This window comes from Vicugna pacos, chromosome 2 (genome assembly GCF_048564905.1).
Source record: "Vicugna pacos chromosome 2, VicPac4, whole genome shotgun sequence".
Taxonomy (NCBI): Eukaryota; Metazoa; Chordata; class Mammalia; order Artiodactyla; family Camelidae; genus Vicugna; species Vicugna pacos.
In genome coordinates this window covers 72,120,943-72,146,273 of record NC_132988.1, presented here as the reverse complement: position 1 = coordinate 72,146,273, position 25,331 = coordinate 72,120,943, and the positions used below count along the sequence as shown (strand labels likewise).

The 25,331-nt window shown below is 34.3% G+C and overlaps 1 protein-coding gene across 2 annotated transcripts in view; it reads right to left on the bottom strand.

The window, feature by feature from the left end:
- Window positions 1-368: 368 nt before the first annotated feature.
- The window catches only part of USO1 (USO1 vesicle transport factor), a 66,761-nt gene continuing 41,798 nt past the window's right edge, over window positions 369-25,331 (bottom strand). The window contains exons 10-25 of one of the 2 annotated variants that reach the window (XM_015251114.3): window positions 23,055-23,195; window positions 21,109-21,197; window positions 20,559-20,713; window positions 19,915-20,126; window positions 18,495-18,515; window positions 12,980-13,090; window positions 12,527-12,645; window positions 12,192-12,373; window positions 11,809-11,930; window positions 8,390-8,528; window positions 7,180-7,343; window positions 6,524-6,613; window positions 4,046-4,144; window positions 2,359-2,466; window positions 1,112-1,327; window positions 369-579 (exon numbers count right to left, since the gene is read on the bottom strand). In XM_015251114.3, coding sequence (XP_015106600.1) covers window positions 490-579; window positions 1,112-1,327; window positions 2,359-2,466; window positions 4,046-4,144; window positions 6,524-6,613; window positions 7,180-7,343; window positions 8,390-8,528; window positions 11,809-11,930; window positions 12,192-12,373; window positions 12,527-12,645; window positions 12,980-13,090; window positions 18,495-18,515; window positions 19,915-20,126; window positions 20,559-20,713; window positions 21,109-21,197; window positions 23,055-23,195 — 2,058 coding nt within the window. In that variant the 3' untranslated portion in view covers window positions 369-489. The remainder of the gene's footprint in view (window positions 580-1,111; window positions 1,328-2,358; window positions 2,467-4,045; window positions 4,145-6,523; window positions 6,614-7,179; window positions 7,344-8,389; window positions 8,529-11,808; window positions 11,931-12,191; window positions 12,374-12,526; window positions 12,646-12,979; window positions 13,091-18,494; window positions 18,516-19,914; window positions 20,127-20,558; window positions 20,714-21,108; window positions 21,198-23,054; window positions 23,196-25,331) is intronic. The other variant, XM_006198247.4, reaches the window with a different exon arrangement.

Here is a 25,331-nt window from a genome sequence, read left to right as displayed (position 1 = left end):
TACCTTGCCTTTAAGTATATCCATTTCTTTAGAAGGAAGTCATTGGCTAAGAACTCCAATATCAAATTTAGAAACAATGATTCCAACACACATTACATCAAACGTGTTAGTACTTAAAGTCACAAATTCTGAAAAGTAAATATTGCAGACAAATACAGAACTTATATAAACCAATGAACTAAGGCAAATAGCACTGCCACCACATGCCTTGAATTGTTGTATTTTTGGTGTCTGTAGCTCTTTGCAAATTATATTTTGGGACATTTCAGATGAATTTCAATAAAAGATGTGTGTCTACATAAAGTTAGAGTAATAGGATTATCAACACAGGTGGCATCATTTAAAAAATACATCAATAGTCATATTAGTGAATGTTTTCCACTTGGTTTCTAAATCTTTCATTTTCTGTGGAGGCAAACCAAAGCACTGTCTTAAGACTCTATCTTCAAAGTCATTACATAATCTCTGTCATCCCTGGAGAGTTTAAAGCTAGATATGACCCTGTTCCTTGCCATCATCTTCATCTTCATCATCCTCATCATCTTGATCTCCAGATTCAAGTTCATCCTCTTCTTCAACCTAAAGGGAAAATACACGTTTAACATTGTGAAGATCTATTCACTTCCCATTCAACACATAATGCTATATACTTTGTTGATAAATTCTTTACTCCAGTAATTACAGTAGATTACAGGCCATCTGATTTCCTTGATTTAATGCTCAAGGCTCCCTGTCATTTTTAATATGAGGTGAGATACATAGGTTAACTTGCTGATGGATGGCTATACCTCTCTACACAAACCTGAGCCAACACGGCAAAAGAGAATGGCACATTTGGATGGTGACAGCCTTGTTACCACAGGAGCAATCAAATCAATTCACCTTCTAAGCTCAGATTCCAAAAGAGAACAGCTAACAAATACTGGAAACTGCACCTAATCTGCGTCTTAAGTCAATTAATTTACTGAATACCATGAAAGCAATGCTGATACCATGTTCACGTACCCACAGATCTATGCCTGTAGTATCAATATACACCACAACATTTCCATAGTATAATATTTAGAAATACAACATAAAGAAACACAATATAAATTATTTGCAATCTTACTGGATGACCAAGTTCCTTGAGTTTATTCTTTAATGAAAATATTTTCTGATCCTGATCAGCCAACAGCACCAAGAGATCATCTTGTTCTTTTTTAGAATCTGTAATGTCCACTTCGAGCTTGTTTTTCTCATTTTGTAAAATGGCAATGGTACTGTTAGATGAATCCAGCTGCTCTTTAATAGCAGTTCTTTCCTCAGACAGAGCTTTAATTTCATTCTAGGAAAGGAAAGGTGAGAATCACTATAATCTAAAATTAGTGTTCATTTTTCTAGGGTTTTAATGCATTCTTTCTATGACAAATCACTGTACTTGTCCAATCTGAAGAGTTTGGGGTTAGGGGTTGGGGGAAAGGTTTAAATACATACATACATAAACACACACACACACACACACACACACACACTCTCTCTCTCTCATCCAGTAACACGAGAATTTATGTTAGGCTATACATCAAAGATGGTTATTGTGAAAAAGAGAATTTAACATCCAAAAATAGTTTTAATTACCTAGTCCTCAAAAAATCCTAAGAGATAATACCATTTCAAATAATCAGAGGAATAAATAAAGACACAAAACATTTTATAGAAGAAGCCTGGTTAGCATCAGAATTAGAACTCAAGTTTAAAAAAAATATTTATCCCAACTTCATACATACAGTTAAATGATCAAGAAAAACAGCTTCAAATAAAATCCATGGCTTAAAAATAATCTGGCCACAAACCAAAAGGTACAATCACAAACATTATCTTCCTTTTCCATTTTAAAATTCCTTTGTATTTTTACTTTGTTACCTCATTACTTTCTTCAGGTTATTTATTCTGGTTTCTCTGTCACACAATAGGCTGGCAGGACATAATGGGCCTATGTTCCTTAGCCTATGGAAAACCTATAGGTGGCCTGTGTTTTAGACAAACCTATACTCCTTGTTTCTTCTTGTGATTAGAGATTAGTAAGAAAGCTTAACTGCTTTTTACTTTTACTAAAAACTATGTTTTTACTTTCAAAGTACATTCAAATACATTCTTATTTTACATATTTGATACCATTATTTAAAATGGCATAAAAAAAACTTCATTTGTGCCATTTTTAGTCATCAAAATAGGAATGGAAATATTGTGAGATAAAATTATATCCCATTAACTTTCCTCATAAATCTAAGAATCTGAGAAATTAAATGAAGTAAAATCAAATTTCCTGGAATTCACTTCATATAATACGTAATGAGTAAAAGTTTCACCAAAACCAACCTTTAATTCTTTAGTCTCTTGTAATAATGCCGACAGTCTTCCTTCTACATCAGTAGTTTTTGTAGCTATTACAGTTTCACTCTCTCCTGGTACAGGAACTGATTGTGTCTGAAAGTAGAACACAGAAAAAAAAAATGTTTCTTCAAAGTTATAATCTTAATATGAAATTCCAAAGATGATTTAATTTTCTTGCTATTTTGGAATTTTATTTTCAATAACAGAAAATCTAATTCTTTATATATTTACATGCACTAAAGTGCTCTCCCTAGAAAGAGGAGTTGCCTCTACAGTGCAGCAGGAGTCTGAGTCAGGAGTTGTGTGGCATCAGATTTCAACAGAGTATGAGGAAGGCCATGTTAAGCAGCCTCAAGGTCAGACCAGGCAAATTATCAATGACACAATTCTAACATAGCTGTAACATTGCATTTCATAAGTAGAGAAACTTTTTCAAAGCCTTTTCCTCATGAAATTCCTGTAGGTTAAGTCGACACTGTCATCTCAGAGAGACAGGTGGGGAAATTCCGTTGAATGCCATCAACTGGTGAAATGTAAATATTTTCTTGAGTACAACAGGAAGTACTCTTAAATAAAAAATTTTCCATCTTTCTCCTATCTTTTTTTCCACAAAATACTGGGAAGTGGGGTGCTGATGTCACAAATACCTTAAAATATGGAAGCGGCGTTGGAACTGGTAGAGACTAAAAGAATTTTGAGGTTCATGTTAGACAAAGCCTAAGCTGCCTTGAAGAGACCGTTGGTAGAAACATGGACACTAAAGGCAATTCTAGTAAGAAAAGAGGAAAGCTGTAGAGAAAGCTTCTATGGTCTTAGAGAAAACACAGATCATCGTTAGCAGAATGCTGTTAGGAGGATGGATGTTGAAGGAGGTTTTGGTGAGGTCTCAGATGGAAATATGGAACATGTTATTGGAAAGTGGAGGGAAGGTGATCCTTGTTATAAAGAACATCGCTGAATTGTGTTCTGGTGTTTTGTGGAAAGCAGGTTTGTGAGTGATGAACTATTTAGCTGAGAAAATTTCTAAGCAAAACATTAAAGGTGCGGCCTGGATTCTCCTTGCTGTTTATGGTAAAATGTGAGAGGAGAGAGATATTGACGAAGGGATTGTCAAGCAAAAGGGAATCAGAACTTGAAGATTTAGAAAACTCTCAGCCTATCTCTATTGCAATAAATGACATAGCATGTTCTGGTAAAACATCAAGGGTGTGGCTGGACAACCATTTGTGAAGAGGTTACTCGTGTGACACATGGACCCAATCAACCACCTGAGCAGAAGGTAGAATAGAGACACGGTTCCCAGGAGGGATCCAAGAGGACCTTCTTGCATAATGGCTTGGATCCTGGTGAACTACATGGGTCACTGACAAGTTTTTAACAATTTTATACCAGCAGAAAACCTGCCAGCTTGAACTGAAGGGGACAGAAATGGGGTGAAATATAGAATACCAGTAAAATGAACCATAAGTAACAGATTAAACTGGTCTGGTGAGTCTGACGATAATACAGTTGCTCGCATGGCCAAGAAGTCTATGTGACTGGAACTCTGGCTAATGAATAACATGAAGGGAAGGTGCTATCTGACAAATCTGCTTCTTTCCCATAGTGGCTGAGAAACAATCTCTCAACCTTGTGTTTACTACTTTTCAGAACAACAAAATCATTAACTTACAAGTGCTTCTGTTTTCTGTAACAGCTCCTGCTTTTCAGTCTGTAGTTTGGTGATCTCCACAGATTGGGAGTTTAACTGAGACTTTAATGTTGCCAGTTCCTAAGAAGCAAAAATAGTTGAGTTGTAACATTAAATAGCATTAATTTTATCAATGAAATGTCTATATATAGGAAGAAATAAAAAAAAATTATTTCCTTTCTTGGCCTTTCTAAAATCACAACTTCCAATTTTTAAAATTTAAGTGAAAGAACTATTCTCAAACTTTGGGTTCAAGATGGAGAATTAAACAAGTACATTTAACATTAAACATGGATACTTCTGTTTCCTTCTGAGATCCCATGTGAAAAATCATAAAGGGAGGGAGGAAGGGAAAAAGAAGGAAGAAGGGAAGGAGGGAGGGCGGCAGGCAGGAGGAAGAACAGAAGGGCAGGCAGGAGGGAGAAACCCACAAGGACAAAGAATAAGAGAAAAGAGCAATAATTTGGGGAATTTCAGAAAGCAAATGTCAGTGGTAACTGACTCTGCACACCTGGGCGAGCTGAAACCTAAGCTGTCCTTTTAGAAAGGCACGCAGCTGCCTGCCCTCCAGTGCATGACTGTCGAAAGGCCTGCGAACTGGTCAAAACAGGGTCAAAATAGGGTTGGCTGAAAGTCTGCTTAGGAACAAGGCAATCAGATTCCTGTCCCAATCTCACACATCTGGCAACTATTCCTTTTCTGTTGCCAAAGACTAGAGGTATATTATTTGGAAAGGGCAAAACAAGACATTTTTAGCCTAGAGGCCACCAAACATGGATGAAAGTAGTAATACTATAGTGAAGATGGGGGAATTAATTGAAAGTTTATGTATTATTAATGTTAAAATTTCCAAACTTCTTGCTCTCTCCCCTCAACACAAGTACAGGAAAATAAACAATTATAACAGTAATTCTGAACCAGGGGCACTCTCCCCCCATGAAATTTGGCAGTGTCTGCAGATACTGGGTAAGTAGTGAGATGCTGTCATATAAAAAGCTCTTTTATTCTCTTAAAACTTTCTATGTATGTGCTTTTTCTTTTGGCTGTTTTTGCTTTTTCAGTTATCAAAATGAGTTATGTTAGGCATTGAAATTATGTACCATTTTGGTTTTCTTTTTATACAGTATTTTATTATACATGATAAAAAACAAGACTGTCATTGAAAATATATCGTTGGGAAACACAGAGTAAAAATTTTTACTCGGGATTTACAAACTAAGGGTATATATTAATAACTTAATTTCCTTTAATTTTAATACAGTTCTAGACTTAGTAAAACCAAAATAGCATATTAATCTACCCCATAAGAACAAAATATTGTGGACACATCGGAAAGTTCTAAATTGTTAATGACGTATTATGATTACTTTTTTAAATGTTTGATTAGAATCTACTCTGGGGTACACAGACATTATCAAAAAAGACGCTCTGTCTTCCCATGTCCAGTCACTCCGCTCAGATAATCCCTGTCAGCGGGTGAGGACCAGCTAACTACAGGAGGGAGAAGGAAGTTAGTCCTAGGTTGGCCAGGCTGCTCACTCCTTCTTTGGCATTACTTAAAAAAAAAAAAAAATTCTTTTTATAAGAAAGGAAGGAGGGGAGAATGGAAGGAAGAAAAAAGAAAGAAGGAAAGAAAGAAAATTTGAAAAGAAAACAAAAAACAAAAACAACCCAACCTGTTTAGGGATAATATGCTAATGAGAAATCTTTTTTTTTTTTAACTAATGAGCAATCTCAAACTTTTCTAGGTTTTTTCCCCCAATCACCACATTACTTAATTCTACTTGTTATAGCTCCTTTCTCTCTTTTCTGGCTAAAAACAAACAGGTTTACAAATCTGAACAAACATTTAATTTTCTCACTGGATAGATAAAAGTAAGTCTGTAAAATCTAGTTTTAAAGGAATTTATAAGTACTATAAATTAAACAAGTAGGAAAAAGCTTAATTTGCTTTTCTAGATAATACAAATTACTACAGCAGCAGAAATAGTTTACTTTGCTTTCTAGCTAGTCATCTAATTGATATATATACAAGTTTACTTTCAGTCTTTCCCTTTTCCAATTCTAAAAACCAAAATTTTCTGGATAGAATAATTTAAATGCCCAGTACATTTAACCAAGCAGTTATGCAAATTAGGCATAAGATTTTATATCTTCATATTTGTAGCTTATAAGTGTATTTAAAATTTCCTTGACAGTTTACTGATAATCTACAAATAATCTGGGTAAGATGCTGAGATCTGTTAAAAAGAACATCACTGAAAATAAAAACACAACAAAAAGCAAAATACCATTACTGTATAATTTAAACAGCTTCTGGATTTTCAAATGGCTGTCTTCACTTATCAAATTTTGCTTACACCTGACAAAGGAGTTCTAGATTAATGGAACTGCAGGGCTATTATGCTGTTGTAACTAAAACATCACAAAAATAGAGCTCTGATCAAGCTGAAAAATGACCTGTTTTAATTCTGCGATTTGTTCAGACTCTCTCGCCGAATCTGTAGCTGAAGACTGTTCATTTGTGCCAGGTGATGGTTGGGAAGATTTCTACAAATAGTACAGAAATAAACTATGAAATAAATTTAGTTTAAATAGGAAAAAAACAGAACTGTACACATATAAGCTATGTCTGGGCTAAATGTTCACCCCAAAATTTGACATCAGCATTTTTTTAAACCCAACATAAAATTTCAACCATAGCACACACTGTCTACAATTTTTCCATAGGTAATAAATTTATACTTATGCCAAGTAATTTATTAAATCTAAGAACTTATCCGAGGTCATGTGACAAAAAAGCATAAAAGCAGGTATACTATTGAACAATTTCCATGTATTAAAAGAGCGTTATACAAAGTATCTCATTTAATTCTCATAGCAATGAAATAGATAGCACCACCAGCATTTTACAGATCAGGAAACAAGTTTAAAGAAGTTAACTAAATTGCTCAAATTCAATTAGCTAGGAAGCACTGAAGCTTTAGACAGTCTGACATCAGAGTTCATGTTCTAAAACCTTAATATGATACTTTAAGGGATCCAGAAAAATAAACAAGCAGGATAATGAGAATTACTCTTGACCTCTGGCTTAAAAATTTTAAATATTTACTTACCAAATTTTCAATCAAAGAGTCCTTTTCAGCCAGCTGGCTTTGTAAAAGTTCCTGATTACTTTTTAATTCTTCTATCTCTTCTCGTAGTCTACCAATTTCTTCTGGCTGAATGCCATTCATCTGAGCCCCGTCACTGTGGGAACCTTGATGCTGATTTTCTTTTCCTATTAGACAGGCATAAAATTTGAAAAGCCAGCATGAAACTTAAGTCTTTCATTTTTTGAACTGAAGATTCAAGTATAAAATAAATAAATAATTTCCTTAATAATTACTTTGGCAGCACTTTTGTAAGTCCATTTCATCTTTGCAAAATAGTGTACTGGTAAGAATAATGAACTGATATTTTCAGGGTTTCTGGAAGGAAAAACCGCATAGTCTTAAGACTAAACTGAGTGGTTTAGTGACCTAAGATTAAGAATTACAGTAGTTTTGATTCCAATTCTGACAATTAATGTAAGAGAAAATAAAGTCCCTTTAAAAAAATCTTCACATAGGAATAGCTGTTTTTGAAGTTAAAAAAAGTATTTTTATTCAAGTATAGTCAGTTTACAACATTGTCTCAATTTCTAGTGTACAGCACAATACTTCAGTCATATAGGAAAGGAATAGCTTTCTATATGGACTAAAATAACTGACAAATTCTTGTTATGAAAAAGGAAGTAAAAAATACTTTCTTCTGAAAATTTTGGTCACCTTCATATAAATAAAATAAATTGTATTTCTAAGTGGCTAGCATTCCAATCACAAGCACTACAGAATAAGACTATTTACAACCACTGAGCACTGAAGTATAATTTTATATATATTATTTCATTTAATTCTCAAATGACGCAGGTGCTATTATCAGCTCCATTTTGCAGATGAGAAAATGGAAAGGTTAGACCTATCATGCTCAATTGGCTATACATTAGAATCACTGGGGAGCTTGTGTTAATCACTGATGCCTGGACCTAACCCCAACTAAGTAAGTCGGAACTTCAGTGGGGTCTCAGTATTGGTTTAAAAAAATAAAAACCTCAGGAGACCTTAATGTGTAGGTAGCTAAGACTGAGAATCAATGAATCAGACTGACTGCCAAGGAGCTTGGACTTCAAACTCTGATTTACATGTTACAGTGGTTAATGTTAAAAAGACTAGTTCACAAAAGTAATCTGTTTGACTTTGTCCAGCTCTTGGGGACACGACAGTAGCAATGGCTAGCTACACTTACCTAGCTGTATTTTAAGAAGATTATATTGATCCTTGTGTTGCTGAATCTGAGATACTTGCTGTGTGACTGCTGTCTGGAGCTGTTCGTTTTGACATTTTAACGTAGAAATCTGCTGCTTTAACTCCTCAAGTTGCAGATCCTGTGAAACAAAACATAACTCAGTAAATTCATACTAATTAACATTAAGAAGATGAACAAGTTAAAAATTAGAGATTATTTTCCAAATACATTTCCAAAATCACTCAATAATTAAGCAGTAACACATTACTATAAGTAATGGTTATAATGTGTTACTGCTTGGTTACTGCTTGGTTATAATGTGTTACTTATAGTAATTACTTATAGTAATGTGTTACTGCTTGGTTACTGCTTGGTTATAATGTGTTACTGCTTATACTAATGTGTTACTGCTTGGTTAATTGACCAAGGTCAATTAACAGGCAGCAAAACTGTAAGAGTTCAAGGCCTCGTTATACGGCACAGTCTACACTCTCATGGCAATTATTGGTTTCATCGCAGGGGGAGGTCAATTTTAAAAACTCCATTTTATGGTCCATCAAACTATTTAAGAAATTTATACCAAATTACTTAAGAAACTTAGTATATGTATGTTTACATACATACCTGTATCTTTTAACATTAAAATGTAATCATAAAACATTTAGAAGACTGAATAGAAGAGCTTTCATCTCTTACCACCCTAATGTAACTAGTTGGAATTTGATCTATTTCTTTATTTTCTTCTAATTTTCTTCCACTCCAAGTTTTTAATCAGTCCACGTATCATTTTGCAACTTTTAATTTGCTTAATATTCAATCATAATTTCCCCGTATTAATCAGGAGATGCAATATAATTTATGTTCAAAAGTAATACTGAGGCTGCTCTCCATTTTTATAAATAAGTATCATTACAGTAAATTTCTTAGTCCATGTAACTGTTTTCCTGAATTTTGGAGAATTTCCTTAGGAAAGATCCTCAAAGGTCATTCTAAGTCTACGGAAACATTTTATAGCTCTTGATGCTTATAGCCTATTACTAAATGTCACTCTAAATGGTGAGAATATTTAAAATTAACATTTCTAAAGAAGAGCCATTATAGTAATTGTGTCAAATCACTTTTCTTCTTCCAAATCAGCCATATTTATCAGCTCCAAGTGTAGACTATACCGTTACATTCCAAGTATTTATTTCCCATTGCTCTAAAGATATTACATTTTACCATCTGGAAATGACTCCATATTTGTACTCAGACAGTTGAAAAATCCTAATAACCACATGTAGTGTAATGATTCAAATTTGGATCATTCAGAGATGATTCTAAGTTACTAACTGCTTATAAACTGAAAATCTCACACTGAATGCTAAATATATCATGAGTATATTTTTATTCTTAGAGTTTCAATCTCAACAATGTAGATTGTGGGGAAGAAAAGAACACATAGGTAGCTCTCATTTAGGGGGCTCTACCCGAATGCTCTTACTTGCCACACCTGCCTCAAGCTGTGCACAATTGGCAGAGGGTGGAGGGGGTACAGAGAAGGAGTAGCAACCTGCCCCTCATGGAATGCCACCTAAGTGTTGTTTTCATGACACTGAAATTTTAATGCCAATAATCTCATTTTATAGAAAATACTGCAGCACTTTCTAGGATTTCATTCCAATAAAGGTATATACCACAACGAAGAATTAAATGAGAGAAGAAAACCAAGAAACACATTTTGAAGGAATGTAATAGAAGATTTAAGATGCTCAATACAATGCAAGTGTGGGGTTCACTGTACCCTGAAAGAAAATGTCAATTCATGACTTTGAAAATATTGTTTCAACTCATCATTATCCACTTTGATACATCAGCTCCCTCTCATTCTATCTAATTTAATATCACCTATTCAGTTGTGCAAGGCAGAGACCTAAGGATCATGTTTGACTCTGTTCTCTTATACCCACATTCAGTCACTACCAAGTCCTGTTAAGTTTTATTTTCTTTGGTTTCCACGTTTCTTGGGTCTGTCCCCTCTACACTACAAGGTATTGAGACAGGAAGGAAGGGAGCAGGGCACAACCACTGAAGGAATGACACAGCAATTGAGGACAGGACAAACTAGTTACAAGCAAGATGATGGAAGAGTCGACCTCCAGTAGACCTTGAGACTTATGGTACACCCACAGGTAACATGACAGTTCCTAGGCTGACCTTAAATGGTCAAAAAGTGGGTAGGGGGCCCAATTCCTGGAAATCCCCACTCCTTCCCCCAAATAGTTAGAATAATTCTCCTACTCATTAGCATATGAAATTACTGAGCCCATAAAAACTAACAGCTCTGCACCTCGTGGTTGCTCTCTCTCTTGCCTTCTGAGACAGCCCACACGGTCTATGGAGTGTGTATCTATTTTTACTTTAAACTAAAACCTCCCACACCTCCCAGGGTCTCTCTGCCTCTTGCCTTTTGAGATGGCCCACATTCTGCCTATGGAGTATGTGTCTCCTAAGTTGCTTTCCTTTCTGAGTGAGATGAACCTCAGTCTGTCTATGGAGTGTGTATCTCTCTAAATAAACTTGCTTTCACTTTACTACGCCTTGCTCTTGAATTCTTTCCTGCTCAAGGCAAGAATCTATTCTCCAGCAACAGTATGAGCAGTAACACACATGCATTTGAATTCTGTTCCACCGATCACTAAGAAACCTTGGACAAGTTTAAATTCTCTGAGTCTCAGATTCTTCATTTATTCCTCATTATTTATCAACTACTTTGCAGGAATGCTGTGAAAATCAAATGAGATAGAGTTTAAATGTGCTTAGTGAGAACCTAACACAATAAACAAAAAACGGTAGTCATTATCATCATCAACCAGTTCCCCAATTTCTTCCCCTAGCCCACCACTACCACCTCCTTCTTGGGCTCCTTCCCTCTAGCCTTGCCTCTCAAATTTCTCCCTTATACAGCTAACAGGTGTTCTTTGAACAAGCCAGTAACACCTCCATTCCCTAGCTCTCCTTCTGCCTAGCTTACTCACAGTTATCCTTTCAGGACTCCTCTGTCTTCTCCAGGCTACTGCTTCCACCTAGCTAAATTAGGTGCCTCTCGGTGCTGCCATATATCTGTGATTATCACTAGACTTATGATGTTATAATACATGTGGCACAAAAATCTATAGGCTTCTCACCCCATGAGACTGTAATGTGGGAATGTCTGATACATGTCTTATCCACAACATCTCACACAATGCTTAGCATGTATTAAGCTCTCAGTTTGTTGAAAACTCAGATGCAGCATTTGAATCATTTGGGAAAATGATGAGTTCTTACTTTCTGTATCCTCTTGTATTTGGAAATACCAGAAGAAATTCTTCCCTAAAGTAGAAAAGTATCTATACTTTTAGTATGACAGAGACTGAATATGACTTATCAGTACGTACTTGCTCTTGAATCATATTTTTGTAGTGAGTCACAATACTGTCAAGCTGTTCTAATGTTTTCTTCACCTCTTCTTCTTTTTTATCTTCTTCACTGGACTTATAAATAGCCTTAGTTATCACACCTGTAAAAGAAGGCTTATTTAAGATACTATTTTATTATTAAGACTTAATCAGTAAAAACATATGGCCTAACTGCATGACAGATAAGAAATCATCTTTCCAATCTTACTGAATGCCAAAAATCCTTAAATGGGCTACAGATCAAGAGCTAGGAAAAAACACTTTTAGGCTTACTGTATAGTCTGCATTTGCCCAGAATATACATATATAATATAATCATTGGTACTTTTTAATGAATACCAAGATAAACTTTGATGTCTTACCTTCAAGTTCTTTTACTAGCTTCGTAAACTCATGATCAAATATCATGTATTCTGGACTAGGGAAGTTTGGCTGGGGTTTCTGAGACGCTCTGGAATACAACTCATGTTTGCTAATAAATCCTAGTTTCTCTATGAAATTCTCTTTGCCAATCCTCTTCTCTATTAGTTGTTTTAGTTTCTCTCTACAGAGATAAGCATATTGAGATGCTTTAAAAAAAAAAGTCATAACAAAACATAAAAGCTTGGTCTACATTATACTCTGGCAGAAAAAATTTATCATTATCTCTTGATGACATTAGCAAGTCATTTTACCCTGGCATTTTCCCCTTACTTACTTCATATAGCTCTCAAGTGAGTTATCATTGAAGTAAATCGAAATGCCCAACAGAAGAGCACATAAGCCTTGGACCAACTGTTCTTCTTCTCCAAGATTTTCTGCAATTTGCCCTGTAAGCTGAAATCTTTGTTAAGAAAACTAATGGTTCATAATATCTACAGTACTTTGTTTTACAATTTGAATTTGACTTGTATTTCATGTAAGAGTTTCTAATAGAAAGTCTATACATAATCTAAGAAAGCATTAAAAAATGGTATAGACACACACACACACAAAAACACAAATAGAGCTTAAGTAAGCATCATTATCACCTTAACAGTTTAAAAAGTTGCAACATAGATAAGGAGAATTCAAGTATTTGGGGGCATGGAGCTACCTCTAATTGAGAGGGAGAAATAGAAAAGACAAAAGAGAAATACTTGCATGTATCTTATTAAAGCATAAAGGATACAAATGGTACATTGGCTGAATTGTGAAGAAAATGCGTTACTGCAATGGGGCAGTTGCTTAGCCAGGTACAAAGTAACATTAGTAATCCAACTCTTGTCTGTATTTTGCTTCCCTGTAATAAAAAAGTTGGCAGCAATCTCATTTTATTTTTTCAAATTTAAAGTTGCCCTAAGATCCCCTCTCATCAGCATAAAAAGATGTTTAATACCCTATAAAAGGTGTGTCAGGAATTTGGATTTTAAAAATTGAACAAGAGGATGCATTCTTGTGTCCTCTACTGGCTGCACTTGCCAAAATAGAGAGCAGAAATTAGACTAGATCCATGTTCATAAGCATATACTGGGTTATCTAAAATACTATTAGTGGAAAAACCTGATCTGCTAAGGAAGAAGTATATGATGTGGATGCTTAAAAAAATGATCAATCCTAAAACACTTTACAATAACATAAATTTGCTAGCAAATTTATGATGTTTCAATCAGAATTTTAAAAACAAGTTTCTGATAAAGGGACAAATTCTACCTCCTTCAAAAAACATCAAGAAAAATACACAAAAATAATCTCCTGAATTATTTAGTCAAATTACATTAGAGAATGTATTTCTCTAACAAGAAAATAAACCATGTTACAAACTGACCTACAACATGTCAGATAATGAGAAATCACAAACATAATGAAGGAGAAATAGATTTAAATTAGCTAAGTGCCTCAAACCACTAAACATATTGATGCCAAGTGTACTTAAACAATATTGAAAACTAGCATATTCATCAAAATTACAGGTCCCTAAATTTTAATACTACACATTTATATCTCTTATGTGAGATACTCTCTTAGCTCACAATATTGTCACTGTCCATATATTATATGCCCTATATTTTTGTTTAAGAAAAACAATACTTGCTTGAAATAAAATAATAGAAATTAGCATAGTAATCCATCACTTTAGGAGTAATTTCATAAAATATCCAAAATACAATTATTCAAAAATCTAGACAAGGAATGGATTTAAGGTAACCATTATTGTGTTCTGAAATACTTGTGACACAGCCAGATTGTTCTAATTTCATGAACCTTGCTTGATGTCAATCTTGCCCTTTCTATAATCTTTTTTCAAGTGTATTTAATATTTAACTAAACAAATTCAAATTAGACCTCTTCAAATGATTTACCAAGCAAACATAATTAGCATGGATTTAGTTTTCACACGAGGCATTATTTTTACTTCTTCTTTGTCTTTATGCCATTACATATGTCTATAACATATCTTCATGTTACCCAAATAAATTGAAAAATTAAAAAAATACAGTTATTCTCAACTGACTGCATGACATAAAGAACTTATAATTAATTACTCAAATTATAAATGCAAATGTTTTGTTGATTTCTCCTGGTTATATATAAAAAGTTGACTACTGGAATACCATTGGCAAGTACCAAATATACCAACATTGTATACACAAGGACATCCTATCAAATCACTGGTTGATGTCTGAGTAAACAAAAATGGAATTAGATTCAGTTTTGAAAAGTATGTCCTTTGGGGTCTAACTGAAGGTTAAGAAGGGCAAAGTCAAACAAAATTAGTTAGAACCAGTTAGGTGATAGGATGGAATACCATGTTTACTATAGTAATAAAAAAAGATAAAGTACTCAGGAACAAGTTTAATCAAAATGGTACAAGGAAAATTTAGAAACACTTCTAAAGAGCACAAAAGTATACACAAATCAACAGAAAGACACATGTTCTTAGAAAAACTCAAGATCATGAAGATATTAATTCTACACTAATTTGTAAAATTAATGTGATTCACATAAAAATACCAACAGGTTTTTTTTTTCCTGGAACTAAACCACCTGGTTCTCAAGTTCATACGGAAAAATAAACAAGCAAGAACAGCTAGGGAAACTGTTAAAAAAAAAAAAAAAAGGAGTAAGAGAGCAATGAAGTGATACCATCTCATGAACAGACAGAAATCAAGGGATAGAACGGAAAGTCCAGAAATGATCCAGCTACAAATGGAAATTTAGTATATGAAAAAGATAGCATATAACCATTAGTGGGTTAGAGATAGCCTTTAAAAATGTTCAGACAACTAGATAGTTTAAAAGATCAGAGGACGTCACACAACTTAAGAGGAAAAATTGAACAAAAATTTAAATGCAAAAAAATGAAACCAGAAGGTATGAGATGAAAACACTGGCAAATTCCTTAAAATCCTGAACTAGGGAAGGCCTAAGTATGACTTAAAATTGTAGAAGCAATAAAAGTAAAGTCTAATACAAAAACAAAATCAAAAACAAAAACAAGAAAAAAAAGAAAAAGAAAAATCCAAAACACCAAGATCAAATTAGGAAAAATAAATTTATGAGTTATCAAAGACAAGGGTTAAGTTCCTCAATATGAATTCCTATAAACAAGAAATTATTAACAACCCAACAGAAAAATGGGCAGAAGATATCATATAAGAAAGGAGAGCTCAAGGAAAAATTTCCAATGATGTAAGAACATATAGAAAGTTATTTAGCCTTTCAGGAAGAAAAATGTAAATTAAAACTCACTGTGATAACACTTTTCACCTATCAACAGATTGGCAAAAATACAAGTCTGACAACAGGCTGCTGGTGAGGCTGTGGGGAAACAGAAACCCAGTGCACTGTAATCTTTTTGCACTTCCCTTTGCAAATTTAAGTGCAAAATGGTATTAAGTGAAAAACAAAAACAAAAACCAACCAAAGTGCAGAACAGGGAACATACATAAAAAATACTTCAAGATGTAGAAGAAACAAATAATTGGGGCACTAGGGCAGGGCAGGGCCAAGACTTCTATCATTTTGATTTCTAAACCACATACTACTCATTTCAAATTTAAAAGACTAAAGTTTTAATTCTAAGAGTGGCAGTATGGTGTCAGTGAAAATGACATTTGCTTGGGAATCTTCTGTCTTAAACTTGTACAAGTTCAATATACTATGTGGTCCTAATTTCTAGCAAACAGAGGTTGTTGGATTAAATGATTTCGAAGAGGTTAAGAGGACAGGCTCTGAAGCCAGGACACCAGATTTATATATGGTTCTAAAACTCAATAGCCATGAAACCTCAGGTAACTTCTCTTCCTCAACCTTAACTAGGGATAATAGTTAGCACCTATCTCAAGGATTCAATGGGTTAAGACGTGTAAAGAACTTAAAGAACAGAGCATGATACATAGTGAGTGCTCTACAAATGTTATAAACTATCATCATCCTTTCTAGCTCTGCATGGTTCTATGACTCTCTACCTACTAGCATATTAAATGCAGAACTAATGCCCTAAATTTAAAATAGATGGCAGAAGTTTGAACTGGAAAAAGAAAAAAAAAAAATATAATTGCAATGGCAATATTTTTTTTAAACCTCAGTGAAATGCAGGCTGCCCTTGTTTTGTTGTGTTCACAGAAATCCATACATACTGGAAACACAAAGTGGAGACTTTGTAATAATGCTCTTTAAAGCATTATTATTATAATGTTTATAAAGCCATGATTTATAATTGAGAAAAAATGGGAAATAATTAAATGTCCAAAAATAAGAAGATGGTTAATCGATTTATGGTATATCTATTTGGTGAAATATTATGCAACCTTATAAAGGGAAATTGATTTAATGTTTAAAAACAAGGAAAATACTTTTAAGAAAAAATGCACAATATGAAATGGTATCTAATGTGTGATCATTGTTATGTAAATAACAGTAATATAAGAAAAAAAAAGAAATTTTTATCAGTAGTTATCTTTGGGTAGTAGAATGAGGGACAATATTCTCTTTCTACTTTCTATTTTTTGAAATTTTCCAAAATGAAAAGAAAAGTAAACTATTAAAGAGTGCAAAAATATTATAGTATTTGTCCAGTGTACTATCATAAAATGTTGAGAATAAAATAAATCCAAACAAAATCCTGATCAAGCTGTTCTATCCCTCCAAAAAATAAAATCAGAAATTGGGCAATAAAAGCTATCAAAATATTTTATTTCAATGCTGTCTGATTTTCTGATGAATTCCTTACAAGATAAACACCTAGAACAGCTAAAAGAAAGCCACACTTCACTTTCTGACTAAAAGTATTTATATATTTCTTTGTATGTTTTTTTACAGGTTTAAGTCAAGAAAGAGCACCTATCTCCTCCTAACCCTCTAGAGCTTATGAACCACTGATGAGATTTGGAAAAACAAATGAACACTGAAATTTAATTTCAGAATTCTGGGGGTTTAATTACTAGAAACCACAGACTTTATAGGATGGAAGGAACCACAAACAAAATAACTGAAACTGAATCATCTTATCTTTAACGTAAGTTATGTTGCCCTATTATATTTTCTAAATAAAAATCTCTCTTATTCCTACTTCGTGGATTTCAAGTTTAGTATTTTTACATTGCTCATTTAAAAAATATGAAAACCTAACATTTTAAACTTCTGGTGTTTAAGTAGTTAAAATGAGGTTCTAGAGTATTATGATCAGATTCATTTTCTAATGGTGGTCTCTGGGGACAGAGAATTAATAGGAAAGGAGCACAGTGGAACACTTTGGAATTATGAATACCATGTTCTCTATCTTGTTTTGGGTGGTGGTTACAGAGGTATATTCAATCACCAAAAATCATCAGATTGAACACTCAAGTTCTGGGCTTATTACTATACATAAATTATACCCACCCAAATTTCCCTTTTAAATGACTGACACGTGTACTTCTATAATACCTAATATCAAAAATTCTACAGGCTAAAGCTGCCAAATACGTCTGTGTATGAGTAATTAACATGTATTAAATCACGACCATACACAGATACAATCCCTAATGGGACCTCAGTCATACTTCCCACAATGCATGACTGACACAGGCCCAAATATGGATATTAAGGTACATGCTGTTTTTGCCAAATACTCCACAAAACAAATCAAAACCAAACACAAATCAGACTCTGTCCCCACATGCATCAAAAACTAATCCCCAGTGGCAGTGTAGCATATGGGTTATATCCAGAATAACCCAAAATATTTAATTTAAACTCTTTCAAATTACAAAATTATAATTACAATTATACATTTTCAATAATCTCAATAATATAAAAGACATCACATTCTTGCATATACTGATTACCTTAATCCTAAATTTTAGTACCTTTGAAATGGTTTCACTGGAAACAAATAAGCAAGCTTGGGTGAAAAAACACACACACACACAAAGATCAAAGAACCAAAACCACAGAATTTCAGAAAGTGCGAGCACCCCCAGAAGCGGCACAAGTACAGCTTCAGATTCTCACTCCCACAGTCCTTAGTCACACCACTAGGAAACCCCGCAGAGAAAAACTGGAGAGTCACTTACGATAGGTATTAACCTGCTGACACGTAGGAGTGTGAGTAGAATACAACTTCAACAAGCAGTTAAAAAAAACCAATCAGCAAAACCCAAGACAAAGAAAAAGCCTTGCTGTAGGAGGAAAATGCCTAAGCTCAAACAAGTGATACATACCCGTCGGTCGATCTTATCACCCTGCAAATTATACATTGAAAATTATTCATAAATGTTACTGCTTTAGAAAAAATTTAAGTCCAGAAAAATTCCTCAAATACAATCTCTCTAGAAACCCAAGCCAATAATTTTGAGACAGGATAGTTCTAGTCTTTTGCTATACAACAATGTACATACATTTTAGAGGAGAAAGGATAATTTTATAGCACTGTGATTACTTAGAGTGGGAATATATCACTATTTTGAGGACTTCTCATTATGCATCAATTGTAATTGCAATGTTACAGCAAAGTGTGTGGTGATGGTGGTCGGACACTTAATTACTGTTTGGCTTAAGAAAAGTTGTTTTCAACACACAGCAACATGAGAAAGACAAGTATTAAATAAGAAAGGATATGAATATTTTGGGGTAGTTTTAAAAAATTACTCAGAGACAAACAATTAATGTAAAATAGGCTTTTAATCAAAGTAAATTAACCCTAAGCAACAAAGGAAGTGTTCAACTCCCTTCTCACTACAGTTAACTTTTAAGCTTTCATTTATAACTTCCTATGGACAGCAAGGATGTTTCTTTAAAAGTTCACAATAAAATGGTTCAATGAGTGTGGCAAAATAAAAATTAAGAAGGACTCCGCATATTATTACAGGGAAGGGACAGGATAGTATCAGTGGATAGAGCAATTTTAGACTTAGGTACATTTTTACTTTCCCCGAGTGACTGAATGTTGATGACTTCATAGTTTTGCTAAAGTATGAACTTAGACTGTTTAACAGCAAGGCTGGCAAATGAGGGCAAATCATCTAATAACAGTAAGGGATATTCCTAAATGCCTTTGCATACACATTTCAATGAAGTTTCACTGTTTTCATTAGGATTCTAAAGGAATGCAAACATTTTTACTTATGTTTATCTACATCTTACTAGGTAAATTATATGCCCTGGGGTTTTGAGGATCTGAGAGCTAGCAAACATCAAGAGCATACTGTGTAACTATACAAGCAATGGACTGGCATTCTGTTTTTGTTTTCTGAAAGGAAGATCAATTGCTCTGGGAAGAGAAAGAGGAGGTACACAGCTATGAACCAGTCTATTCTATTCCCTCTCATAAACTGACCTGAATTCAGCTACTGAGCAGAAGGAGAAAACGACATGCAAAACAGTGTGGGTGATATAAAAAGAAACCAAATCCAAAAAAACCACCTTTCTGCCCAGAACATGTGTTTTCTTCATGATGCAGATGGACCTTACTCACTATTTCGCAAAACCATTCTTATAAGGGTATTTATTGCTTTCTCTCCCCAAAACTGTTTCTGGTGACAGTGAGCTAATGAGCAGTCCTTGCCTCTTTCTTTTTTCACCTGCATCTACAACAGACATCCTTAAATTTTTGTATCATTGACATCAAAAAGGCTACTTTACCTGTGAAAGGATGTTGGTGCACTGTTGCAATAAAGAAACTGGAGGGTTGCCGATACTTGTGGCAAGTTGAACCCTGAGCAACTGTTCTTTCTGGGTAGCATTTTCTTGCAAAGCGTGGGCAAGGGCCACAGCAGCACACCAGTTTGAAAGTGAATCAGTAGAAAATAAACCTCCGCATAACAACTGACCAGCTGAGACTGAATTACCTGTTGCTACAAAGATGGCAGACAAATGATAATAATATAAAAATTAATTCTGTTGTTTCCTACTCACACAAAAATTGTATGAAATACTCTTTAAAAATGTGTTAATTAGTAGTATTAAATAACACTTTCAAAAGTCTGTTTTTCAAAACAAACTGAAAGAGGACAAAAAAGTACCTTGGAAAAAAAGTAGCACAACAAAAAAATAGAAGGACACTTTAAGAATCGAATTGATGGTGGTAATAGTCCAGAAAATTATTACCTTAACTAAAAGCATTTCTAAAGCAAATTCAAGGAAACACCATATTTAAAATATTCTACTACATTCTAATATTCTGTATTTAAATTAATCTACTACACATTTATGGTATACTGTGCTATTAAAAGCTTAAAAGACGATTACTTACTTTTTAAAACAGAAATTAGAATTAAATTATTTACCATCAATGGTGGAAGGTAGAAGCGTTGCCACAATTTCCCCCTGTCCTTTTTGGTTTTTATATAAGAAACACTGGAAACAATAGAGAACAGCACAGCGCAATACGAATGGCTGCCTTTCATTAACCATGGACATGAGAAGCACTACAATGGCTGGTCTGTTGCATGTAAAAAGAACAAAGAGAAACACTGCAATCCAGGTATACAAATCAAGAATTAGTCATTTTTGTTGACTTTTGGTCATGGCCATAACAACAGCAAGTAAACTATTTTCATTTCCATGTCACAGAAAAGAAAACTGCAGCTGCGAGAAATGAAGTGATTTGTTTGCGTAAGGCACACAGCTAGCAAGTGATACCTCAGCCCAAATACGTCAGTTCCAAAAGACTGCAGATTCTTAAAATACCAACATATTAATCTTGTCAGATATTTTCTACTTTCAAAACACACGACTGAACTCCTTAAAAGAATAAGATGTGTATATGAGATATACTAAAAACCCCAAATAAGTTTTTACTTCCTCTGTGGTGTCTCCGTATTTCCCTTTTCCTACCTCGGTGGGTTTGAAGGTGCATTTACAGATGCAAAGTAGTCTTGGTTTACTTGGCAGCCTCGAATAACTTCTGATACAGTATTAATGGTCTGTAATGGGAGGGGGTGGGGGAGAAAATTTAGAGAAAGTCAGTCAAAGGAAAAAAAACCTGTTTTCAAAAGAAGAAAATGTTATATTCTTCTGCTTTTTCCTTTAAAATGCCCAAACTTAGACACCATATAAAATCAGTGACAGCATTATACTCTTGTAACATTTTCTTGAGATAACATTTCAAAACATTAAGCATAGGCCTCCAAACATTAAGTGTAAAAAGAACACTTGACCATATATTGCATTTAAAATCTCAAAAACCCAAAATTAATATCCTCTAAGAGACAGAATCTATTTTTACAAAAGAAGAAAAAGATGCTTAAAAATAAAATCAGAGAACAAATTTAAAATGTAATAAATTAAAAATTCAATTTAAGGATGAAGTTGGAAAAAACCTCTAAAAAAAAAAAAGAATAAAAAGACAAACTGGGTCTAGCAACTCCAATAATCTAATAATAGACTTGCAAAAACAGAACAGAAAAGAAGAAATTGTCAAGGAACACATAAAACATCCTTAGAACTGAAGCACATATGTCTCTGGCTTGACATGGCCCAGTGAGTGCCAGAAATTATTAGGGGTGTGGGGTGGGGTCTGTAGTACAGCCTATCATCAGGAAATTTCAGAAAATTAGAAACAAAGAAAGGATCCCAAAAGATTTTGGAGAAAAAGCAGGTTACATAAAACGGAATAAGATTCAAAATGGCTTCAGATTTCTTAACATTAACACTGGAATAATGTTCTGAAAGTTGAGCGTTAATGATTTCCAATTCTGAATTCCATATCTAACAAAACATTAGTTAATTCTGAAGGTGAAGGAATGACATGAAAGAGCTAAAAACAAATTATCTTGCCATTTACCCCTTTTCAGGAAGGCTACGTAAAATAAAATCTGAACCCAAGGGTGGGAGAAAAAGACACAGAATCCAGATAACCAAGGAGAGAGAGGTAAAAGGATCCTAGGAGGATGGCAAAGGAAAGTTCAGGGTAAGAGCTGTGTGGCAGAACTACAGAATAACCAGCCAATATTGGAGCAGGAGGATGAGGGCTTCCAGAAGAAGGTCTGGGAGGGGGAACAATGTGTTAAGCATGAGATAGTATTAATACTCATAGATACACAGAAAATCAGTAAAATGAAAAAAGAACACTTCTATAACTCAGGAAAGAAAAAGTGATATAAAAAAGATTTAAGGCTCTGTTTGGCTTAGCAGGAAACAGTATTTACATAGTCATAAAACTATAAACCCTGATTATTGATTTAAATGTAAATTACTGGGTTGACAGGAGGAAGTAAAGTGGGAGGGTTATACAGGGAGCGGAAATGGGACTTAAGGTAGGGAGGAGGGAGTCTGAAGACAGCCATTCTCATAACAAAACTTTAATTAACTGTGCTTTTAATGTGCATGTGTTAATTTGAGAAAAAAATTTAAAGAAACCTTTTGTTTCTTCAAACTAACTTCTTTTTCTTAATAGGTAGGAAACAGAAAATGCCATACATCAAGGAAAAAGAATTTATTATTCTACAAATAATTAACACTCAAGTCTTACTTGATCAAGTCATCCTGTTCTCAAAATTAAAAATGTAAATTATACTGTGCACGCCCTGTTGAATACAATAAAATTAGTGAGAAGCCTTCTAAGCTTTAACATTATTTATCTACTATTAAACTTGAGGAACCAATACACCTTTTGGAATTGATACTGTCATCATTATGCTAATTATACTTTAGTAGGATCAGTAAGGAATTTAACATACAAGAATGGTTAAGTTACTGTTTTTCCTTCAGCTGATATCTAATTCTTCCTAGGCCTCCTGATTTCACCTTCACAGAGTAGCCTCTGCCTTCATTTGGTTTACCTCAGTCAGGATATCAGCAGGAACGCCAGTGGCCATGAGGATAGTGCAGAGCTGCTGTAGTAAGCCACACTGGAACATAGCTTTCTGGCAGCTACTGGTAGCACCAGGAGGGTTGTTGGGAGATACCAGTACACGAACAAGCTGCGAGAGAAACAGAACACAAAATCTGTCTTTTAAAGATCTGGAAAGTCTCAAGACAAACTTGATCTATATGGGCAGAAGATCTATGTGGAGGATTCCCTCATCATTCAGCCAGATCTGGGAGCTGTTTCCTTCATTCTCTCCTGGCCATAGTTATGTTCCTGTACATACCACATTATGCTATTTGCTTATCTCCTTCAGGATTGTGAACCCCCAGAGTAGAAACTGCCTCAGTTGTTTTTGTATCCCAAAAACCAAGCAGGGTACTTGTAACACAGTCCATAATCAACAAATGAATGAATGAATGAATGAATGAATGAAGTAACACGGTGGTAGATTTCTTATGGAAGTAAGGATGAACCACCTAATCACAGAGCAGGACTGAAAACAGAATGGCCTGAGGTGTGATAAAATTTCCCCTAAACTGGAAATATTTAAAGAGAGGCTAAAAAGAACTGGAGACATGGTAGGGAAGAGGTTGGCCTGTTGACAGTTGTTGAATGCTAATTCAATCTCTAAGATGCTATGAGAAGTTTGACCCTAAACATAAAATTTCAGAGATGTGAAAAATGTCATTCCAACAAGTGTTCAGCACAGTTACATCTTCAGAATAATTTTATATACACATATCTTACATTTTAAAACTAGTTTATATGTACATGCATGTACAAAACCTTGTATATCAAGATCAAATGGTCTATTTACTATACATTATTAATGAAAAGTGCTATATAAATGTTACCCATTATTTTATAGTAACTATGCAGGGGTAATCAACGCTATAAGAGAAGGCTAAAGAGGAGATACAAGAGGAGACTGAAACAATTTTATTATTGTAGCTGGTGCATATTATAGATAATGACTTCACCAAGAAGGGGACTTTTTTTGTTGGAGAGATAAAACATAAAAAATTAAATTCAGGCACGAAAAGTGCTATTTTTATTGTTGGTGAATAAAAAGATGACCAGTAATAACCACAATTTGTGAAAAATTCAATCAGTAGTTAAATCAGTGAATTATGAAGAATTAGAATAGTTAATGTTTCCACATCTGGCTTAACAGACATTCTCAAACAGACCTGACTAATAACTGATATCACAGGAGAGAGGCTTTAGGACTACACATTAGTTCCTGTTCTTGGATCTTCCTAGTTAGACTTCTGTTGTTTTTTGTTTTTTTTTTTAAATTTATTACCCTCCTATTCCTACTTTTTAAAAAATACAGGCATACTTCAGAGATAATGAGGGTTCTCTTCCAGACCACAATTAAGCAAGTATCGCAATAAAGCAAGTTCACATGAACCTTCTGGTTTTCCAGTGTATATAAAAGTTATGTTTACACTATACTGTAGTCTATTATGTGTGTCTAAAAAACAATGGATATACCTCAGTTAAAAAATATTGCTAAAAAAAGGCTAACCATCATCTGCGCTTTCAGTGAGTCACAATCTTTTCAATGGTGGAGTCTTCGCTGATGGCTGCTGACTGATGAGGGTGGTGGTTGCTGAAGGTTGACATGGCTGTGGCAACTTCTTAAAATAAAACAATAATAAAATTTACTGCGTTAGTTTTCTTCTCATGATTTCTCTGTAGCATGCTATGCTGCTTGATAGCATTTTCCCACAGCAGAACTTCGTTCAAAATTGGTATCAATCCTCTCAAATTCTGGCACTGCTTTATCAACTAAGTTTTTGCAATATCCTTTGTTGCCATTTCAATAATCTTCACAGCATCTTCACCAGGAATTGATTCCATGTGAAGAAAGCACTTTCTCTGATCATCCATAAGAAGCAATTCCTTATTCATTAGTTTTACCATAAGATTGTAGCAATTCTGTCACATCTCTAGGCTCCATTTCAAACTCTCTTGCTATTTTCACCACATCTGCAGTTACTTCTGCCACTGAAATCTTGAACCCCTCAAAGTCATCCATGAGGGCTGGAATCAACTTCTTTCAAACTCCTATTAATTTTTATATTTTGACCTCTTTCCATGAGTCACAAATGTTCTTCATGGCATCTAGAACGGTGAATCTTTTCCAGAAGGTTTCCAGTTGCCCAGGTCCATCAGAGGAATCACTATCTATAGCAGCTATAGCCTTATGAAATGTATTTCTTAAGTAAGAAGATCTGAAAGT